Below are 22,954 nucleotides of genomic sequence, written 5' to 3'. Positions count from 1 at the left end.
TTAACCACGCTGTCCTCATATTCAGAAGCATCTTCGGACATACTTTGCTTGCAATCAACCACTTTCTCCAGTCAGTCTGTATTGGGATCTGTTCTTCCTGTTATCATTGCAACTGCCTTGCATAATTTGTTTATGTTCTCCCTCCATGTCAATTGCCTGATTTGCTGAGAAGACAACATAGTAGCCAAAATTTAGGTGTCTTCATATGTGTGCAGATTGTATATGTTTTTAATACATTGAAGCTCAGCCCAGGTCTTCAAACATTTTTAGGATATTGAACTTTGGACTATTTATCAATTTTTCCAGTTCAGGTGGTTGATGAAAAGCCATCTTGTCTCCTTTCGTCAGTTCTATCTTCACTTCCTTGGTCTTTATTGGGGTAAGCCATGACATTGCTGCCAATCCTATTGTTTCTTCATGTCATCCTCACTGAGTTGCTAGAGGTCACTGTAGAGTCCTTGTCATGACTGCTGTGGTTCCTCAGAGTTCGGATGCGGTGTCTTGGAGGATGTGCAGGGGACTGTCCACTTGAGGTCCCTGCTGTGCTTTATGACACTGCTTCAGTTTACTTCAAAGCTCCATACAATGTGCTGTGAATTGATTATACTTGTGTTTTTTCAGTCATTCATCTAATGCAGATTTGCTGTTTAGACTTCTTACTGTCTCTGTCATACTGTTTATGTGGGTTATCAGTTTTCCCCTTCATTTTCTACTTGTTCGATTAACTTTTTCACTCGTCCAGCCGATTCATGAATTATATTTTCCAGCTGACCATGTGTTTGCTTAAACTTACAGGTCTTTTTCAATTTTGTATGCTGGTTTTTCCTTATCTGTGATGATACTGCTAATGTGCAGCCAATCATTTCTCTTCCTAAAGATATTAACTGGGTCTTATCATATACCTTCACATTATCACGTAAGAGCTAGATTTCATTAAGAGTCGACATTGATGCTATATTTCATCAGGATTTTTTCATTAATCTCATCAAATTGAAATGTTTTATTCAGTCAAGAACTCAACCCTCAATCAGCTGATCACACATAACAACTGGAGATTCAACTCCCCTTTTTCTGTAGGTGGCTTCAAAACATTGGCCATTGTCTCAATATCATCTTATTTAACACTTAATTAGTACTTTTTATCACTTAGACAGCACTTCAAAAATCATTGGTTGTGTCAAAAAACGTAGGAGTGCAAACAAGTTTTTTTAAGCACTGGATGACAATTGGAAGGTTTCTTAGGGATTCCACAGGGTAGTAAGTTAATTTGAGTACAGTGTTAATTTTAATGCAGATCTCACTTTTTCCAGAATAGCAAAACGTAATAGTTTTTCTTCATACTTGATGGTGTATTAAAACAAGAACTAGGTAATCTCTTAGGTGATTAGAAACCAAAGGAAGAAGGTCGTACCTCCTTTTAAATATGTGTGCCATAAGGCAAGAATAAGGCATGAAACTTGTTGCTTATGATCGTTTATTAAATGTTAAAAGAATGAAACAGTAAAAAGATGAAGCGTGGGTGGGGAAGAGAGACAGACTCGAGTAACAGAGAAGAGAACAAAGGGTGATTTTTTTTTAACACCAGATTGCTATTTCCATTGAATTTCCATAGATATCAGTTAACCAATAAGATAGCCTCATATAAATAATGTGATACCTGCAACTACAACCAAGAGTTTCCAGAAACCATAGAGGAACTGTAACCACTAAGAAGCACACTGAACAATTACATAAAACCATAAGACTAGGAGCAGAATTGGGCCATTCAGCTCTGCCATTCAGAGGCTGATCCTTTTCCCCCTCCTCAACCCCATTCTCTGGCCTTCTCCCGTAACCTTTGATGCTGTGTCCAATCAAGAACCTATCAATCTGTGCCTTAAATACACCCAACGACCTGGCCTCCACAGGTGCATTTGGCAACAAATTCACCAACCTCTGGCTAAAGAAATTTCTCTGCATCTGTTTTAAATGGACACCCTTCTATTCTGAGGCTGTGTGCATCCTTTCCACATCTACTGTCTAGGCTTTTCAACATTCGAAAGGTTTCAATGAAGATCCCCCTCCTTATCCTTCTAAATTCCAGTGAGTACAGACCCAGAGCCATCAAACAATCCTCCTATAATAACCCTTTTCATTCCTGAAATCATCCTTGTGAACCACCTCTGGACCCTTTCCAGTGCCAGCACATCTTTTAGATGAGGAGCCCAAAACTGATCACAGTACCTCAAGGTGAGGTCTCACCAGTGCCTTATAAAGCCTTAGCATCACATCCCTGCTCTTGTATCTTAGACCTTTTGAAATGAATGCCAACATTGCATTTGCCGCCTTCGCTACAAACTCAACCTGCAAGTTAACTTTTAGGGTGTTCTGCACAAGGACTCCCAAGTCCCTTTGCATCTTAGATTGTTGGATTTTCTCCCCCTTTAGAAAATAGTCTGTACATTTATTTCTACTGCCAAAGTGTATGCATTTTCCAATATTGTACTTCATTTGCTGCTACTCCTGCCCATTCTCCTAATCTTGAGTCATTCTGCAGCCTGTTTCCTCAATACTACCTGCCCCTCCACTGATCTTGGTATCATTTGCAAACTTGTTAGCAAAGCCATCTATTCCATCATCTAAATCACTTATATACAGCATAAAAAGAAGGGGTCCTGACACTGACCCCGCAGAACACCACTAGTCACTGGCAGCCAACCAGACAAGGATCCTGCATGTGTGTCGATAACTAGAAAAATACAAGCAATTATAATGAAGTTAAATTACATGGAAAATAACAATAATACAGTCCAATCTAACCGTGTTAAAGGCTCTTGTGCACAATTGTAAGATATTTTCTGCATTCCAACAGCTTTATGAAAACTTTTTTCCTGCTCCAAATCAGGATTTTTTAAAAATTTAGATTTTCGTTGCCAAATTGGATAATGGACTCCAGGATAAACTATTGTACTTTCATCTTCTGTTTTAAAGGGAAGATCACTTATAACCTGCACGCTGACAGACAAGTTAATCTCAATCACTCAACTGAGTTTTAAAGGGAAGACCACTTATACTCTGCACACCGACAGACAAGCTAATCTCAATCACTCTAACTGTCTTCCTTTTGCAGCAGTTGTCAGAGAGCTTAATGAGTAATGTCAGTAGCTGTACTCACTGGATTTAATATTGTCAGAAAGTTGTGAGTTCAAACCCCATTCCAGAGACTGGAATTTAATGGAAAATCTAAACACTCCAGCTGAGGTGTCCTCTTTTGGGTAAGGCGATGGGGTAGACATTATATTGACCCAAAATCAGTGACCCTCCCTGCCTCTGCATTATGCTGCTTGTTTCACTCTGGTGTGCTGGGTAATTTCCACCGGAAGCCTGGAAACAGTCTGTGGTGGATTGTGATTAAGGCCAGCACAGCTCAGACAAGTGTTTTTGTGGAGGTATCTTGGCATTGAGCAAGATAAGTTCTGACCTTCCAGCATGAATATACAACAGATTATTCAAATAATAATAGAAGTGATAGTCATACAGTACAGAAATGGGTCCTTCATCTATTGTTGCTGCTGACCATTAAGCACCCTCTCCTCTGGTTTTCCATGGCTGCAGAGTTTGATTTTAAATGAAAGCTCATACTTGGTTGAAATGAATGCGTTATCTGTTTTGGCTTTCAGAATATGCCCAGGTGATAAAGATGTTGGGAAATGGCCGTTTGGAAGCCATGTGTTTTGATGGTGCAAAGAGGCTCTGTCATATTCGAGGGAAGCTGAGAAAGAAGGTGACGACCCTTTGATTTTTTTTTTCAGATCCCATCCCGTCAGGTAATAGCGCGGTTAATCAAGCAGAAAGTTAGAGGTATTGATAACCCCTTACACCAGCTAGTAGACTCTTGTCATTTATGCCAGTTACAACTTCACATTTAAGGACATTTAAATTGAATTATAAAATGCTTTTTCAGTTTAAAGAGGAATCTCCCATGAAAGTTTTAAATCTTCCAAAATCACAATTTCCTTTTTCATAGACTAGTGCAGTTTGAAAAATCTTGTCATACTGTATTGAAGTAGCAACTGATTCTTTTTGTCATTCAGCTTCCTTTTATTGCAGTGAATTGTACTTTAAGGTTCATTTTCAGTTTGGTTTAATTGTCATCCAACCATGCAGATTAAAAGAAACAGTTTCTCCATGGCCAAGGTGCAAAACACAGTACATACAGTCACAAAAAATGTTAGCACAAGCCCCAAGTGGCATAGCCTGAAGATTGGTAGTGTATGGGATGTCCTGGAGCCACATTTCTGCAAGTACGCAGCAGTGCTGCCTCTCACTGGGCATGGGGTTTTGTCAGCCGCAGACAAAGCCAATCCAATTTGTCTTCCAGGAAGCGAATACTGGAGAGTAGTACAGATCGGAGAGCCTGCCTGCAGGGGCCAGCCCCAAACCCAGCGAGGATTCCAATGCGCCCACTGCACCTGTTTTTTCGGATACCACCCCTGGTGCCTCTTCCCCAGGTGGCTGTAACAAGTGACGCCATGGCATGAGGGCCTGGTCCACACAACAACCAGGGCCGTGCAGCTCCCCCGCCGTTGGTCTCTCCAATGATCCAGACTTGTATTATTTTATATTACCAATGTCCAGCACGGTCTTGCAATCACAAGAAACATACTTAAGACACACATTTGAGGGGAGGACTTCCGGGTCATCAAGGGAATGGCGGCGTAAGGAAAAGGTCTCTCGACAAAAAAGAAGGTAAACTGCCCCAAAATCGAATTTAGACAAATACTTAATATTGCATAACTATATTAATAAAAGGGGCAAGGATGATGTCTAAGAACAAGAATAAAAAGTCCGCTTCGAAGGCTGATAAACATAAAGAGATGCAGCAAGGCGACGGGCCTAGCTCCCCCACGGCAAGCCAGGCCGGAGATAATGAGGGGGAATCGGTGACTCTGTCTTTGATTCTCGGAGAGATTCGCGAGTTCCGACAAGATAACAGCAAACAGCTGGAAGATATTAAAGGAGAAATAGTAAAAACTAACTCGCGGATAGATGAAGCCGAAGCGAGGATTGTTGGAATTGAAGAGAAGCTACAAAACGCCGAGGAAGTGATAGCAGAAATGCTGAAGCTACAAGACCAACTCCAGTGGAAACTAATAGATCAAGGCGGCTGCTCGAGAAGGGAAAATGTGAGGATCTACGGAGTTCCCGAAGGAACCGAAGGTAAACCCGGATTGATGATTCCCTTCGTGGAGAAGCTGCTTAGAGAGAACCTTGATATGCCGGCCGCAAAAGACCTACAGATAGAAAGGGCTCACCGCGCGTTGGCAACACAGCCTCCGGCAGGCGCCCAGCCCAGATCAATTCTGATCAGATTTCTCAGTTACAGAACGAAGGAAGAGGTGCTTAAATGGGCATGGCAAAAGAAAGGTTTCATGTGGAACAACTGTAAAATCAGTTTAGACCACGACTATGCACCGGGGATTCTTGCCAGACGGAAGGAATATACGGAAACACGGAGAGTCCTGAAGGAAAACAACATCAGATTCCAGACCCTGTATCCAGCTCGGCTGAGAGTCTTTTACGACGAAGGGACAAAAACTTACGCTACGGTGGAGGAGGCAACGTCGGACCTGGCGGACCGGGGACTACCTATTAAAGTTATCACCCAACCGGAGTCGCTACTGGAGAGGATTCGGCAGAAGTCGTGGCAGTTAGTGGGGCGAGGACGCTCCACTCGAACCAGAGTGTCAAACTACAAGGAAAAGCTGCAAATATTCAGACGCGAATGTACAGAGAATACAGATTAATTAAGAGAAATGACTGAAAAGAGTAAATCGGACTTAAAAGTAAAATGAAAACTGGTAACTGAAAATAAACTAGGCGGAATAACTTGAATAATAGCAATATGGTCGAGACATAAATAGGAGAAAATTCTCTATGATTATTCAAACTGCTGAGGGCCCTCTAACACAGGGTGAAGATAGAGGTTATCCCTCTGAACTGAGGCGGGTCGGTGCTCAGGTCTCACTGTGGGAAGTCGGGAAAAATTTTCAAATGTTATATGTTCAGAAATGTCTAGGGTGTGGTTATATGTCTTGGTTTACTGTTGAGAAGGGATTGCTTACTGTTTGGTTAGAAAAGGAGAGTGCTTTTTTTCTACTAGAGAAAAATGCAAACTGAATTGGTAGAAATAATTTCCTATAATGTTAATGGGGTTTTGAATCCAATTAAAAGAAATAAGATTATGTCTAAATTGAAAAAAGAGAGGGCACAAATAGCTTTCCTCCAGGAAACACATATGAGCCAATCTGAACATGGAAAATTAAAAAGAATGGGCTTTAAGCATGTATTTTATTCATCATATAAATTGAGTCACAAAAGAGGGGTAGCTACTTTAATATCAAGTACTCTTAATTATGAACATATTTCAGAGACTAGAGACAAAGAAGGACGGTTTGTAAAAATCACAGGAAGAATAGAAGGTACAGAAATAACATTGCTGAATGTTTATGCTCCTCCAGGTAGTGAATGGTCATTTTATAGACACATTTTTGACCTAATGGTCAGTTCTCGAGGGGTAGTAATTTGTGGAGGGGATTTTAATATTAGATTAAATCCTATATTAGATTCTTCAAGAATAGTTACTCAGAATAAACCTCTGACTTGGAAAGTGAATTCATTGATGGAGGAGTTGGGAATTATAGATGTCTGGAGGGAATTACACCCTACTCGTAAAGATTATACATATTACTCTTTCCCTCATTCAGCCTATTCAAGGATAGACTATTTCTTTATCTTTAATACAGATAGACTCAGGATAAAAAACTGTAATATTGCAACAATTGATCTGTCGGATCATAGCCCAGTCTCTATGTCTCTAATCCTGGAAAGGAAAATGAGGAAAACACTATGGAGGCTAAACTCACATATACTTAATAACCCAAAAGTAATGGAGAGATTAAGGGGAGAAATCAAAGAATATCTAGACCTTAATGACACGGGAGAAACATCACCAGTGATTTTATGGGATACATTGAAAGCTGTACTGAGAGGGAAAATTATTTCCATTACTACTCACATGAAAAAAATCAATGCACAAAAATTAGCAGACCTTCAAGGAAAATTAAAACGACTTCAAGTTGTAGATAGCAACAAAAGTAATTCAAATCAAAAACAGGAAATTAGGAAATTGCAAAGTGAAATTGATGATATTTATACGTTGGAAACTCAAAGAAATTTTCTTTACCTGAGACAAAAGAATTATGAAGTAGGAGGTAAATCAGCTAGATTATTAGCATATAAATTGCGAAAACAACAAGCAGACAATACAATTCATAAAATAAAGAATCCAAAGACAAAGCTTGTGGAGAGTACAATAGGGAAAATTCAAGAGAGTTTTGAAACATATTATCGAGAGCTGTACTCCCAACCCCGGGCCCCCAATGAGCCCTATATAGACAGTGTATTGAATTTTTTTAGATCTACCTAAACTTACAGATTTACAAAATGAAAGTTTATTAGAACCAGTAACTGTCAAAGAACTGAACGTGGCCATCTCCAGGTTAAAGGCTGGAAAGTCCCCGGGTTCTGATGGGTTTACCTCAGAGTGGTACAAGTCCTTGAAGACACAGTTAGCCCCATTACTACTTAACACCTTTAATTGGATCTTGCAGAGAGGAGAAACTCCACCTTCCTGGAGGGAAGCGATTATTTCAGTTATTCCTAAAGAGGGTAAAGATAAACTAGAATGTGGCAATTATCGGCCAATTAGTGTTCTTAATTTAGATTACAAACTATTTACATCTATATTAGCGCGCAGATTGGAAAAGCTTTTACCTGGCCTAATCCATTTAGACCAGACTGGATTTATTCAACAAAGACAAACACAGGACAACATAAGGAGAACTCTGCACATATTAGAACAGGTTAATAAGAACGAGACAGAGACAATGGTAGTAGGATTGGACGCTGAGAAAGCTTTTGATTCGGTTAGTTGGGCATTCCTATACAGAGTGTTAGGAAGATTCGGCTTTCAAGAAAGGTTTATTAAAGTAATTCAGACTCTATATGACAGCCCTACAGCCCGAATTAAGATAAATGGGGACCTCTCTGACTCCTTCATTTTAGAGAGAGGCACGAGACAGGGATGCCCAATTTCTCCTCTCCTTTTTGCACTATATATTGAACCACTTGCCCAACTAATAAGACAGAGCGAAATCGTAAAAGGTATCAAGGTGGCAGGGATTGAACAGAAAGTGGCGTTATTTGCAGATGATGTTTTGGTCTATCTGAGTGAACCAGAAAAATCATTTATAGGATTGTTTACACTGTTGGATGACTTTGGGAAAATATCAGGTTATAAAATAAATGTAAAGAAAACGCAGGTTATGTCCCTAAATTATACACCATCCAAAAAATTGCAGGATACATACGATCTTAAGTGGGAAGCTAAATCATTAAAATATTTAGGAATAACCCTGCCAAAGGATCTTTCAACACTGTCACAGGTAAATTATGGGCCATTAATCTCAGAGATAAAAGCAGATATGCATAGATGGAATCTTATCCCCTTTTTAAGTTTAAATTCAAGGATAAATACTATAAAAATGAATATTCTTCCTCGGTTATTATATCTTTTCCGTACTTTACCAGTGGAGGTGGATGATAATCAATTCAGGGAATGGGACAAAGATTTCCCGCTTCATTTGGCAAGGAAGGAAACCTAGAATTCGATATAACACCTTACAGTTAGGGAAGGAAAGAGGAGGTATGGTTCTTCCTTGCCTGAGTAATTATTTTTATGCCTCACAGATAACCCCTGTTATATTGGTGTAATAGGGAATATAAGGCTAGATGGAATGAAATAGAATTTGGATTAGTTGACAGTTTTCCTCTTCAGGCCTCAATAGCTGACAAAGGATTGATGGCCCAGTTGGAAAAATTTAATAATGCTTGGATAAATCTTACATTAAAAGTATGGCAGAAGGTGATTAATTCATGTGGAATTAATAACATGCTAAAACTCTTTAGATGGTGTGCATATGATACCGAATTCCTTCCCAACAGAGGAGATAAAAGATTTGAGCTATGGATAAGGAAAGGTCTTACAACCTACCTCTCATTTATAGATAAAAGAGTATTACAAAGTTTCCAAATCCTGCAGGACAAACATGGCCTAGAACATAATGACTTTTTTAGGTACCTTCAAATACGAAACTATGTTAACCAGAGTTGTAGATATACAGACCTATCAACAGTAGAATTAGAATTTTTCAAGATTCTGAATTCGGCTTGCAGTTCAATACCTAGTAAATCAGTTTCTCGCCTATATAATGCACTCTCCCATGCTAAAAATGTAAATACACTGTATATTAAACAGAAGTGGGAGAAAGAAGCGGAGTTGGTACTTTCAGAGGAGGCTTGGGGGAAAATCTGCAGCTTTCAATGGTCCTCGACTAATTCTTTGACTTGGAGAGAACATAGTTGGAAAAACATTATAAGATACTTCAAGACCCCATATCAGGAAAAATATAAAGATACAAATGTGATGTGTTGGAGAAGGTGCGGCTCCAAGGAGGCAAATCATTTTCATATTTTCTGGGATTGCCCTAAATTAAGTCTATTTTGGGAAGGTATTCATAGAACATTAGTTAAGGTACTTAGGTCCCAGATACCTCTGAACTTTGAGACGCTCTGTTTGGGGCATGTATTGTTCCTTGAACAGAAGGAAGATATAAAGTTGCTGCAGGCCCTCTTAGCGGCAAGTAAGAAATCAATCACTAGAAAATGGCTAAATCCAATACCACCTACATTAGAAGATTGGTACGAAATTATCTTGGAAATATTTAAAATGGAAAAGTTGACTTACTCCCTGAGAACTCAAAAAGAAACATTTTATCAAATCTGGAATAAATGGATTGAATATATAACCCCAATGCGAGCAGACTTTAGATGACTCTCCTAATGATTTATATTGCTCTTCTCATCAACACAGTAATATTGCTAACGTAAGCACCCCTAGTCTAAATGTTTGTTGTTTTTTTTGGCAAATAGAGAATTAACACAAGTAAAGGGAAAGATTTGGGAAAGGGATAAAAAAAAAAATGAAAAAATTAAGTAAGTAAGTACATAGGGATTGGATAATTATGTTTGCGGGCAGGAACATGCACGAACAAATTGGGATATAAACACCTACAATGGTTGGTATATAGGCTTGTATGCAACATTTTGGACCAGTGGAAATGGTCCAGAAGGGTTGTATGGAAACTATTATTACCATTTTTCTTAACAACTAATTTCATTACTTAGCCTAATAGGTTAGATTTACCACAGTACATAATTATCTATTTAAATATTTATTTTCCTTTTATATCATCTCAATGTGTACTTAAGAATGTATAAATAATTGTAGTTTTATACATATTAAAAAATGGAAAAGGTTATATGTGTGAAAAAAGTACATGATAATTGTGAATTCCTTATCCAAATAAAAATAAAATTAAAAAAAAAAGAAAATTCTTTTCTCCCATCTTCATGAATAAACCACGGGAAAACCCAGGCCTCAAGTCAAATATAAAGTATTTAAAACTTTAATACAGCACATTCATGTGTCCAATATGTTAATCATTGAGATCAATCACCTGTGAATGTTCCTTCGCAAAATTTTCCATGTTACAATTGGATTGTTTTAAAGGTGTAGCTTTTAGTTGGACTTTTATTTTTTTAATATTATGTAATAAACTTACTGTACCCCAAAAATTTAATAAACAGAATGGAATTTAAAAAAAAAAGACACACATTTGCACCATTTATTGGACCTGGAGAGGCTGCTGTGACCAAAGGTGCCACCATCTTTCTAGGTTTTGTTTGCATTTCTGACTAGTTTTCTTTTGTGTGTAGCAACACTGGTTTCAATGCTTAGAACTTGTTATCATCTGTTCTTCCTGGTAGTGTTAAAAATATATTCCATCAGTTGTCCCATCAATCCATGTACAATGCTGCCTATTAGTTCTAGGCCAATGTAAAATCCTTCTATCCCAAAGCAAGTTCATTATAGAATTGTGTGATGTACACCTAAGGCTCTTGCACTTTGAATGCTTAAATGTTGTTTGTCATGAATTACCTCTTTGAATTGTGCAAATGTATCTGGATTTTGAAGGTAAAATATTAACTAAGTTGAGGAGTGACTCAAGTATTATCTGTTTCAGGTTTGGATAAATACATCAGACATTATATTGGTTGGATTGAGAGATTACCAGGTAAGTTTTTCCCTCAATTATAAAGCCTTTCCAAGGAAAGAATTATTGAATTTACGAATTTTATAGTGTGTATTATAGAATATACTGAATGTTCATTGAATTTCATTGGAAGTTTGACCTTCTAAATACATGAAATTTTGGTTGCAAGTAGTTGGTGTTGTTCATTGTACTCAAAAGACATTTAATCCAATGTCAAAGTGTCAAAGATGACTTGTGGCAATCATTGTTTTGCAATATAAGAATATAAATTAATTATTTTTGGGTAACAAGGAAAAGTTAGTTCATTAGAAATGTTGAGAGTTATTCAATAGAAATGTTCCTTGATTCTTTCAAGGAAATTGATGTACCTCTTGAGATCCCACTTCATCTCCACACTAGTGGATAATAATTTTTAATGAAGAAGAGCTTTGACTTTTTTTAAGCCACCCTGCACCTTTTAAGGAATTTTCTTTGATCTCTTGCTCTTGTGCAAAAGATCCTCTTCTGGTCACTCAGCAGCTTTATTTTTGCATGGTATTTTTAATAGCAGGTATCACTCCCGTTTTGGTTTTGTGTGTCATTTTCCCACTTTTATGAACCTCTCTGCAACAGGGTATAACTGGGTAGATTTCCAGCAATCCTTATTATGCTTTGGATGCCAGGATAAGGCCTATCTTCCAGTAATGTTCCCTGCTTTTGCTGATGAGCAACAGGCAATGGTGCTGAATACTGGTTCCAGCAGCATCCAACAGGCAGGTAGGCTCTTGGAGCAGTTTTCCTGAAGCCTAGATGAAGTTTGAATAGTAGTTGTGCACTTCATGAACTGGTACCAGTGAAAATAATTAACTCTTGTTATTGCATCTTCCACCAAGCAACCTGTGTGTGCAGCTTACAGAAATCAGATCTGAAGCTTCATTGTTGCACAAGGTGCTTTAAAAGAGAATTGAAGTTGTTTGCTTAACTTTGCCTGAAAATGGTTAATATTCTTGCATTGTTTGGTTGTCTGATACTTGCATTTTATTCAAAATAAATTATTTTCTTGTCACTTCTAAAGGATAACAAGGCTGATGTCATCCTGAAATACAATGCAGATGAAGCCAGAAGTTTGAAAGCATATGGTGAACTTCCAGAACATGGTATGGATTGCTTTTATAATTAAATTCTCACCATACCTAAATTTTCAAATTGGAATTGACCGTTTTCTTTTAAATCTCTCCTGATGACCTCAGCCAAAATCAATGAGACTGATACCTTTGGGCCTGGTGATGATGATGAAATCCAGTTTGATGATATTGGAGATGATGATGAAGATATTGATGATGTGAGTATGGGATATATGTTAATATTTCCAGGGAATGCTCCTAGTCTTGATGCCAACTTTGCTTTGCATGAAGTAGCAGCCAAATTCACTTAAACGTAGAAGCCAAGAGACTATTGCAATTTAATTGATAGTATAATGGTGGTGGGTGGTTTGCAAGCAGAAGAAATGGCAGCTAAATCTGACTTTGGTTTATTTGGATTGTCATAGTCATACTTTATCTATTGTATTTAACTTTGGCATCCACACCTTGAAAGAAGTGCATTTCAGATCTAAATAGCTGTGAAAGGGTGAAGTTAAGAATATATTAGGTTTGCTCCTTTCTAGAGAAGGAATAGACTCTGTGGTTCCTGTGCTGTCTTCATTCAACATGATGAAGAAATGAACTGATCTTGGCATCAGCTTCAATTTCTACCCGTCCCCTATAGTCCAAAAATTTGTGTAAATAGTTGTGAAGAATTCCAAAGATTCACTATGTTGCGAGAGAAGAAATTCATTTCTCTTGATTCTTATCAATCCTTACTCTGAAAGTATGCCATCCGAGCTCTGGATAATCACAAGAGAAAATATCCTGTGTTGATCTCCCTTGGGTTCTTGTTCAGTAAGATCATTTTTCATTCTAAATTCCAATGATTGTTTGATTTCTTGGATGAAAACTGGGCAAAGGAAATCAAAGTTGTAGGCTGTTCTTCAGTTCTGGTCCCACCTATACATCTGCTTAAAACTGGTGGATTGGGACCAAATGGGTTGATTGGAAACAAACCCTACAGATGTCATTGATGCACTAACACTGTGTAATATTTGCTTCTGTGGTTAATAATATCTTTTATTTTTGTTACAGATCTAAATTGGGATTGAATTTGGATTCCAAACTTGTACCAAGCTTCCTTTTTGAAGTGAATTCCTTTTTTTTTGGATTGGACATGAACATTCTGTGTGGATGAGTTGATTTGTTAATGCTTAATGTATCTTAAAGTCATTCTGCAGCAATTTGTTTAAAAAATCTATGTTTTAGTGTATTTATATTCTTCAGTCAAAAGTACATGAAAGAATTTGGTGTGAAGTTTGTTAGGAAGTGCAATCCTTTCCAATAAAATGTTAAATCTCATAGATCTGGTTTCTGAGTCATGGATGAGTAGTAATACAACATAGCTTGTGTCAGTTTTCCATAGTGTTGCTTTGAGACATGGCTTGTCTGAGACTCTGAAACCAGTGTCAAAATTAAGTATGCTATTTTCTTGCACCATGAGTAACATGAAGGGTATAGGGGAAAATAGTAATTACTTAATTTTCATCAAATTCTTGCTATTGTCAGTCTGAATTACAGGTCTAAATCCATTAATTCATTCCTGCAAAAGTACATTTGTCAGTTAATTCAATTGGAAGAATATTCTTACTACTCCCATTCCTACATATTTCAAAAGGACAACAAAAATCAGGCATGTACTGGCAATCAAACATTACATTCTTTATTGAAAAATAGCATCAAATAGGTACCAGCATGGGGTTGTTTGCGTCTGAATTACTTTGCAAGTGTGTGTTCACACATGCATATACATACATAAATGTATATATAAGCCTATAGCATTAGCCATTTTAGACGTCAGTGCATTTAGTATTAGGAAAACACTAAAATCATTCTGCAGTTACCATGTGAACAACAGTATTTTTTGCATTACAAAAAATGAAAACCTGTTTATAAAAGATGCAGGGGAAAGAAAAAGTTCAATTAATTTGGCACAAACTGAATTTGGCTGCATCATAACTTAAGTCCTTGGAGCTATCGGAGATGTATCTGCAGCATTTTCTCCAGGTAATAACCAATCATTTTGATTGAAGTGCTTTCTTAATTCCTTCCACTTCCATCTGCAAATTAAAAATCAGCTTTCTTAACATCCTTTAATTCAATTTCTCATAAATTGAAAACGAATATTAGGTAAGTTTTGCCTTAACCTCTTCAAGACAGAAAATGCTCATTGGATATTGTGCATTGGGGTTAATTTGAGGGACTCTTATGTTCTGTGGAGATCAGGATAGACAGGTAGGGGAAAAAAATTAAAGTTGGTATGTGCAAAGGTATTCTCCTAAATGGAGAATTTATTTTCATGTTTTATTGGTGCTCTTAATTATTTTACAGTAGACACCAAGGTGCTGATTTCAGGTGGTCAATGGAAATATGTGGAAACTTAATAAGGTGTGCCAGGTGCTAGAAAAATAACAAAATCTAATCAGTTATGCCTGCAATGGACTATTATATATACTAATAGTCCAATTTAAGCTGCAAACCCTTGCAGTTACATTATCAGATCTGGGTAATATTCCATGTTACATCCATATACCATAGTTGCAAAAGATTGTATATAAACTTCAGTTTGCATCTCCGAAATAGTGAGGAAATGAATCAATGGCAGTAAATACAGAAAGCTTTCTTTTAGGGGAGGAGGTGCAAACAACTGCAATTTTAAGTCAGATCATTTAAGCATGAAAACATTTTGCAAAGTCATTAGAAAATTTACCCTTTTAGATCTTTGGCAATATGATATTGTACTGCAAAGGTTTGATAATAAGACAGGGAGGCATCCTAGCACTGGGCCCATAATATGTTCCATGTTTTAACAAAACTAGAGCACCATCCTGTCACTGCTAAGTTTCTCCATTTTACTGATGGAAACCCTCAGATGTTGCTAGATGTGGGAGAAAACCGTATAATGAAGAGTGCAATTGCAAAGGTACTGGTTTGTAAACTTGCTCTTCAACCCTGTGGTCTATATATAGCAAATGGTATACTGAGCCATTAGGCTGGGAACTACTTTCTGCACTTATAAGGATCAAACAGATCAAAGAGGATGTGAAATCTGTTCAGTGTTAACTAAATTAGAAAATTTTATGTGCTATTTCCAAACAACAAAATGGTATTTTGGAGACTGTAGTGAACAGAACTATTGTCAAGGAATACTCTGTTCTCCTATGACAAGTGCTGTAGGATTTTTCTTTTGTCTCCCTGAGACTTAGTTTAAGGTCTCCTGAAAAAGATAGTTATGGCAACAGTGGTTCTGCTGCCAAGTCCCTGGGGATCTAATAACTATAACTTGGGAGTAAAGCAGAAACAAAGATGGATGATCAGTCTTTTTCCCAAGGTATGGGAGTCTGGTTTAAGGTGAAAGAGGAAAGATTTAAAGGTGACTTGAGGAACAAGTTTATCCACAAGGGGAGTGGATACAGAGTGAACTGTCAGAGGAAGTTGTAGAGACAGGTACTTACAATACTTAAAAGATATTCAAATATACAAGGAGAGGAAATGGATATGTAGGACTAGCTAGGTCAGCATGGAGAAATTACGTCAAAGGGCCTATTTCTGTGCTGAAGATAAAGTACTGGCGATAGCAGGAGTTCTGGTTGCAAAACTACAGAAAGGATGTGATTGCTGAATTTCCTGCATTTTCTCCAGTGCAATTACAATGGGAGACTGGCTCTGTTTTCTGGTCTAGCAGAGGAGGCTTGAAGGACATGAGGTGTACACAATTTTAAGATGCACAGTTATGGTATATAAATAGAAAATCTTTCTTTGTGGCAGGGTTCCTAGTCTCAATGTTTGTGACCTCAAGAAGTTGCAAAATATTTTGCAGCCTTTTTTTTTTTAAGGATCAACATTGAAAAAGATTAGCCAAATTACAAAGCAAAATCCCAGAAAGGTGTGTGTAATGATCAGGCAAATGCTTTTAGGTATTCTTAGAATTATGAATAATGTTCACCATATTATGTCTGTCATTCAGTATCGTAACTATTCTTTATTATCTCTACACGTGAAATGTTTGAGCTACTCATACTTTGATATATTTATGCTGCAAGCATATAATGCACCTTGATGATCCCACAGTGGTACTAATTAAAGACACAACTCACTTGTAATGAAATACGAATCTTCTTTTCTTCATCTAATTCATTCATTAACTGTGTAATCTCTTTTCTGCCAAAATGAAGAAGCAACATTTCAGTTTTGAAACAGTCAACAGACGGGAAATAATGTTGAAGTTGAGAGGAAAGTGACCCAGTCTTCAGATTGGTGTCCAATATAAATTGTGGTTACAGTAACAAGTTTAAGCTAATGTACTAATCTAACAAACCCACTAACAGATGTACAATATTAGTTATGTTAACATTTTGCTGAATATCCACCACCATGCAATAACCAGAAAGGTCTAACACTAGTAAATATCCAGTTTTGAGACTTTAGATTTTTTTCTGTATTCATTGGTAAAATTTTAAGTTCATATAGATGATATTGTGAACTGAGGGTATGGTGGAAAATGCTATCATTGATCAAAGTGGTCAGAAAAAACAGCATTAAAGACAAATAAAGGTTGGCTTATGATTTTTTTTTTGTAAAATAACATCAGTTCTGTATCAAAGCCCTAGATAAAAATTGGTGGGCAAACTGCATTTTTTTCGACTGCAACTCTTGAGCTGACAGTTCTTTGAAGAATTGTACATGTCGTTATGGAGCTGGGAAATTTTTGTTCAATTTTTAGGGTAGTGATGCCTTTGGCTATCAGAAATTACAGGCAAGGCTATTTCCAGGAAATATTGCTTGGTGGTATACACTCGAGTTGTCATTTGAGTAAATGGGCTACTAGATAATAGAGAAGATTAATTCTGGATTAAGCCATCAGCAGGGCTTTTTATTTTCTACTTCTTACCTTGTCCGTTCTTCTGACAACCTGACAGTTTTGAAGAAATATTGTCTGGATGTAAATAGCAAAGTAAAGGGAGCTTTTAAGATGAAGCAAGTATTGTTTCAAAAGGCTGAAATTATAGAGCCATACTTGGAGAGCTACTTAGAGCCAGAACATTTATTCATGGGCAGAGCCATTTATTCAAGCCATTTCCCCAAGTGTTCAAAGGGTATGGAGGAGGGGGAAATAAACGTTTAAGCTTAGACATCAATGTTCAAACAGCTACTATATCCAATGACTACAAATTTCAAAAAGGTACAATTAATGGTTTCCTGGATTGCAAGTCTGCAGTTGGTACCCAACAGATAAAAGGCCACTTACTTATGCTGAGACTTCATCATTTCAATAAAACTTCTCAATTCCTTCACTTGTGCTTTCACTTCTTCAATTGGATCCTGATTCTTGTCACTCTTTGGCTTCAGATCAGTATTGTACTGTACCGGCAAGTTTGGCCTCTGTCCTCCCGCAGAGGTGAGATTGTGATGGAATGCATGGCCCATTGATGCATGTGCGTTACTTCCAGAGGGCAAAATTGCAACTCCTGGTTTTGGTGGCAACGCTTTGTCAGATGCCTAGGACAATTCAAGTATTAAAAAGTCAAATGAATAGTGTATAATTTAATGAAATTGCTCAAGTTGCTACAGGAGATAATCTGCAATGAAACCTCCTACAATATTTACAAAGGTATGGATAAGATTCCAATCAGATCAAACATTTAACTGTAGAAACAGTTTGAAATTAATAGCATTCTCCTATTTTTGGGATATACCTTCCAAAAAACACTATTATGAAATGGTATTCTGGTCTTTCAGTGCAAGATCAGATGTCCAAATACAATTTGCTACCAACTCTTACTTCATAGCATTATATAGTGGAAATGGACATATTAAAACACCATCTAGAAAAATAAGGCAAATTTTTAAATAGAGATTTTACTGAATTCCAGTTTTTATCTTGGTCATTGAGAAGTTACACAAAAAGCAGCATAGCAGGAATGAAATGGCTGAATTCAGTGAGAACTAAGCTGATGGTTTTCAATTGTATCTCTTCATTTTCAAGTCTGTTTTCAGTATATACTTGGGGGCATATTATAATAGCCAATATGTATATTGGATACTCTTTTAGCATCCTTGGACTATGCCATCATTTAATTAAAAATGGTAAGACATAGGAACAGAACTTGGTCTTTTGGCCCATCAAGCGCTCCGCAATTCGATTGTGGCTGATTTATTCTCCCTCTCAAGTCTATTCTCCTGCCTTCTCCCCATAACCTTTGACACCCTGATTAATCAAGAACCTATCAATTTCTGTCTTAAATATACTTAGCCTGCACAAGCCATCTGGCAATTAATTCCACAGATTCACCATCCTCTCGCTAAAGAATTTTTTTTCCTCATTTCTGTTCTAAACGGGTGTCCCTCAATTCTGAGAATCAGTCCTCTGGTTTTAGACTCCCCCACTGTAGGAAACATCCTCTACACCTCCACTTTAAATATTTAATGTTTCAATGAGATTCGTCCCTCATTCTTCAAAACTTAAGTTGAATACAGGTTCAGAGCCATGAAATACTCCCTTCCATTCCTGGCATTTTGGTGAACCTCCTGTGAACCCTCTCCAATGGCAGCACATCTTTTCTTAGATAGGGGCCCAAAACTGCTCACAGTACTTCCAAGTGTGGTCTGACCAATACCTTATAAAACCTCTGCATTACATCTTTCCAAGTTCAAAGTAAATTTATTATGAAAGTACACATATGTCAACATATACAACCCTGCGATTCATTTTCTTGCAGACATGCTCAATAAATCCATACTAGAATAATAACCATTATAAAAGCAACAAAAGACATGAACTGTGCAAATGCTAAAAGTAGTAATAAATAAGCAATAACTGTAATCTCATATTTTTGATGAGTCCTTGAAAGTGCATTGATAGGTTGTGGGAACATTTCATTGAAGAAGTGAAGTTATCCCCTTCTGGTGGTTAAGGGTAATAACTGTTCCTGAACCTGGTGGTGTGAGTCATGAGGCTCCTGCACCTTCTTCCTGATGGCAGCAGAAGAGAGCATGTTGTGGGGGGTCACTGATGATGGATGGTGCTTTCCTGTGACAATGTTTTGTCTGTATGTGCTCAGTGGTGGGGAGGGCTTTACCCATGATAGATTGGCCTGTACCCACTACTTTTTGTAGGATTTTCTGTTCAGGGACATTGGTGTTTCCATACTGGCTGCAATGCAGCCAGTCAATATACTCTCCGCTCGTTTGGCTAAGTTTTAGATGTCATGCCGAACCAGGAAGTAGAGGCACTGCCCTGCTTTCTTTGTAATTGCACTTGCATGCTGGGCCTGGGACAGGACCTCAGAAATAGCAACACTGAGGAATTTAAAGTTGCTGACCCTCTCCACCTCTGATCCTCCAATGAGGACTGGTTCATAGACCTTGGGTTTCCTCCACCTGAAGTCAATGATCAGCTCCAATTAATCAATAAGTTTCAGGAACTTGGCCTCGATGCTTTCTTGTGCAATTGGATTCTTGATTTCCATACTTGCTTTTGTAATCTAGAACTCATGAAATGAATGCTAACATTGCTTTAGCCTTCTTACTGACCCAACTCGCACAAGGACTCTCAAGTCCCCTTGCACTTCTGATTATTGAATGTTCTCCCCATTTAGAAAACAGTCCATGCCTTTATTCTTTCTGCCAAAGTGCATGACCATGCACTTCCCTACACTATGCCATCTGCCATTTCATTGCCTCTTTCCTCAGTCTAGGTCCTTCTGCAGACAATCTGTGTCTTCAACAGTACCTTTCCCTTTACTGAAGTCAAACAGATTGCAATCTGGTCTGTCATAATCTTTGCATTATTTATTTATATACTTAAGAAATCCAATCAAAACCTTGTACTATTATTACATCTTATTTAAAAAAAAATTGTCCAATCTGCATATTCTAGCATTCATCCTTTCGCTAATGCCCTTTTCCTCTTCAATTAACGTGAGTTTACTCTTATTTGCAGAGATTACAGCTTCAATCTCTAAACTCATTTCTTATCTTGTCACTGCATTCAAAATATCCTGATCAGAGTTGCAAAATTCTCTTTTTAAGTTATCATTCTTTCTAGTTTTCTTTGATCTTGTGCTACCTTGCTCTAGTACCACCTGATTTGCTGTGCCAATCAAGAGTATACTTCCCTAAGTGGCCATCACACAAATTAGATTTCAATGATGAATAATCCAGGACAGAGTGAAAATTAAAGATCATACATCCATTGTTTTGGTGCAACCTCCAACAGGTTAATCAAATCCGGCATTTTAAAAATGCCTTCCATTATGTAAACAGATAAAAGTAAAAACTGCGAAGTTGAACATCGTGTAAACAACCACAATGTACAAGATGATATTACGGATGTTCTTCCTCCACTACGAGCAACCAGGAATATTGTGCCAATTCTGAGGTCTTCATTCTTCATCTTCAAACAGACTCCACCACCTGCCCCCACCCCCCAAACCAACCAAAGGCCGTTTTGCTGCATTTAAGGTGATGGCATTTTTTTATTGGTGTCTGAGAAGTGCATTTTCCAGGATCTCATCATGAACATTTATGGTCGGGGGCATGCCGAATAGTTGGGGGGTAAGGTTGTTAGAGGATGTTAACTCTTGCTGATGCTGATAATAAAGCCTTTTCTTTTATATACTTGTGAAATAATAATGGCAAGAAGCTTCTCGGAGCTCAGACACACAAACAACATCTGCATTATGCAACTTGGCAACTAACGGCCTTGCTTCTGAAATGCAGTCACTGCAGACTCAATCAGGTTTATTACCACTGACTTAAATGAAGTGGAATTTGTTGTTTTGCAGCAAAATTATATAAATTACAAATATAAATAATGCAAAAAAGTTGTGCTCATGGACCATTCAGAAACCTGATGGCAGAGGGAATCATTGGAGAGTGGATCTTCAGGCTCCTACATCTGTTCCCCAATGGTAATAACAAGAATATAAGGTAAAGTAAACAGTTTCCTATTAATTCTGATGCTGAGCTCCACTCCTGAAAGTGTTGGAGGTAAGGTGCAGCATTAGGGTAAAATAAGTTCTCGAGTATGAGGACAATTACATTGTAATATCAGATTGTGTTCCATGATCATATAACAGATTTGCCACAACTTTCACAAATGAGAAAATCTGCAGTTGCTGGAAATCCAAGCAACACACACAAAATGCTGGAGGAACTCAGGAGGCCAGGCAGCATCAATGGAAAAGAGTACAGTCGACGTTTCGAACTGAAACCCTTCAGAAGGTTCTTAACCGGAAATGTTGACTGTACTCTTTTCCATAGATGCTGCCTGGCCTGCTGAGTTCTTCTAGAATTTTGTGTACGTTGCCACAATCTAAAACAGCACGATATAGCAGCTAGGACAGCCTTTGCTCCTCTTCCCCAGCTAATCGCTCATTTTTCACTTAAAAGCTTTTACAGATTTATGAATTCTTGCAGTTCTCATGGAATCTATGAGGTGGCCTTGTGTTGGTCTGTACTTTATACTGTTCACAGTGCATTCTTAGCTCCTCACTCCCAGTTTACAGTTACTGTGTTCTCTGCACTATTTACACTGTTCTCTCCAGTTCTCCAGCTTCTCTCTCTCAGTTCACATTAGCAGTGATATAATAAGATGATTTCTTTGGAAAAGTTCTTTTAGTCCACATTTTAACATTACCTATTTGTACAACTGAAAAAACAGCTCTAGTTAACTCACTGGTAACAAAGGGATGGGTCTGGGAGCTTTCTTTATGACATCTTTTACTTTTGCCGCGTTGGAATCAAATTCTGTTCTCTCTTGCTCTTCTCTTTCATCCTCTTGTGAAACTGGTGAGTCCAAGTAATCAGGGCTAGAAAGTGATGGCTGTAAGGGAAAGAAGAATAAAAAAAATTAAGCAATAGTTGCTCAGAGAAATCAGAATTGATCATAATTCAAAACAAATCTAATCAGAACATGAAGCCTGACTATTGAATATTTTCAGGTGTGTGACCTCTGTATTAACTTAATAATCTTTTGCAAATACTCTTTTTCCCTGCAATTTCTCTCTTAAGATAAACTACCTTTCTGAAATTTATCTTTCAAGTAGCTCCTTTCATATTATGGATTGAAAGTGCAAGTTCAAATGAAAATCTGCTTCTGTAGATTTGTTGCTGTGAAATGCAGCAACAACAATCTGTCAAATTGGAAGGCGTGATTTGTTAGCTCATGTGTAATGGAAACAAAACATGGCTTTTGTTCATATTTTTGAAGTCTATATTCAGCTCGATAGAGGGTGTGAAAATACAACATTGCAATTCATAATTGCAAGATTAGGTGCAAAATCTCAATGTTTTACTTCACACTTGTTTATATAGCATTATCAAGGTCAGCATTTAATACCCATGCCTCGTTACCATGAGAAAGTAGTCAACTGCAGAACAGTTTTTAGATTGTAACTTCTCAGGGCATTTACAAGTGTGGGATTGCAGTCGGATACAGACTAGTCTTGATTTGGCCTACAGGTTTCCTTTAAAGGACATTAATGACTGAAGCTGATTTTTAAGCACTGCATTCCAACATTTCATGGTCATGTTTACTGATACCAGCCTTTTATTACCAGATTAGGAACTGGCAAGGATCCAGGGTAGCACATCAGTTACCTCGACACTATC

General features: G+C 37.6%; 2 protein-coding genes across 3 annotated transcripts in view; one reads left to right on the top strand and one right to left on the bottom strand.

The window, feature by feature from the left end:
* The window catches only part of LOC134348139 (eukaryotic translation initiation factor 1A, X-chromosomal), a 37,110-nt gene extending 23,269 nt beyond the window's left edge, over positions 1–13,841 (top strand). Inside the window, exons 3-7 of the mRNA XM_063051079.1 lie at positions 3,660–3,763; positions 11,187–11,237; positions 12,271–12,352; positions 12,446–12,537; positions 13,376–13,841. Of these exons, the coding sequence (XP_062907149.1) occupies positions 3,660–3,763; positions 11,187–11,237; positions 12,271–12,352; positions 12,446–12,537; positions 13,376–13,381 (335 nt within the window). The 3' untranslated portion in view covers positions 13,382–13,841. The remainder of the gene's footprint in view (positions 1–3,659; positions 3,764–11,186; positions 11,238–12,270; positions 12,353–12,445; positions 12,538–13,375) is intronic.
* A 140-nt stretch (positions 13,842–13,981) lies between these two features.
* Positions 13,982–22,954, bottom strand: part of sh3kbp1 (SH3-domain kinase binding protein 1) — a 267,662-nt gene continuing 258,689 nt past the window's right edge. Inside the window, exons 15-19 of one of the 2 annotated variants that reach the window (XM_063051077.1) lie at positions 22,020–22,166; positions 17,589–17,839; positions 17,232–17,276; positions 16,438–16,501; positions 13,982–14,400 (exon numbers count right to left, since the gene is read on the bottom strand). In XM_063051077.1, the coding sequence (XP_062907147.1) occupies positions 14,359–14,400; positions 16,438–16,501; positions 17,232–17,276; positions 17,589–17,839; positions 22,020–22,166 (549 nt within the window). In that variant the 3' untranslated portion in view covers positions 13,982–14,358. The remainder of the gene's footprint in view (positions 14,401–16,437; positions 16,502–17,231; positions 17,277–17,588; positions 17,840–22,019; positions 22,167–22,954) is intronic. The other variant, XM_063051078.1, reaches the window with a different exon arrangement.

The sequence above is a fragment of the Mobula hypostoma genome, chromosome 6 (genome assembly GCF_963921235.1).
Source record: "Mobula hypostoma chromosome 6, sMobHyp1.1, whole genome shotgun sequence".
In the NCBI taxonomy this organism is placed as follows: domain Eukaryota; kingdom Metazoa; phylum Chordata; class Chondrichthyes; order Myliobatiformes; family Myliobatidae; genus Mobula; species Mobula hypostoma.
The sequence above is the reverse complement of the archived record's forward strand: the minus strand, read 5'-3'. Positions and strand labels throughout refer to the sequence as shown.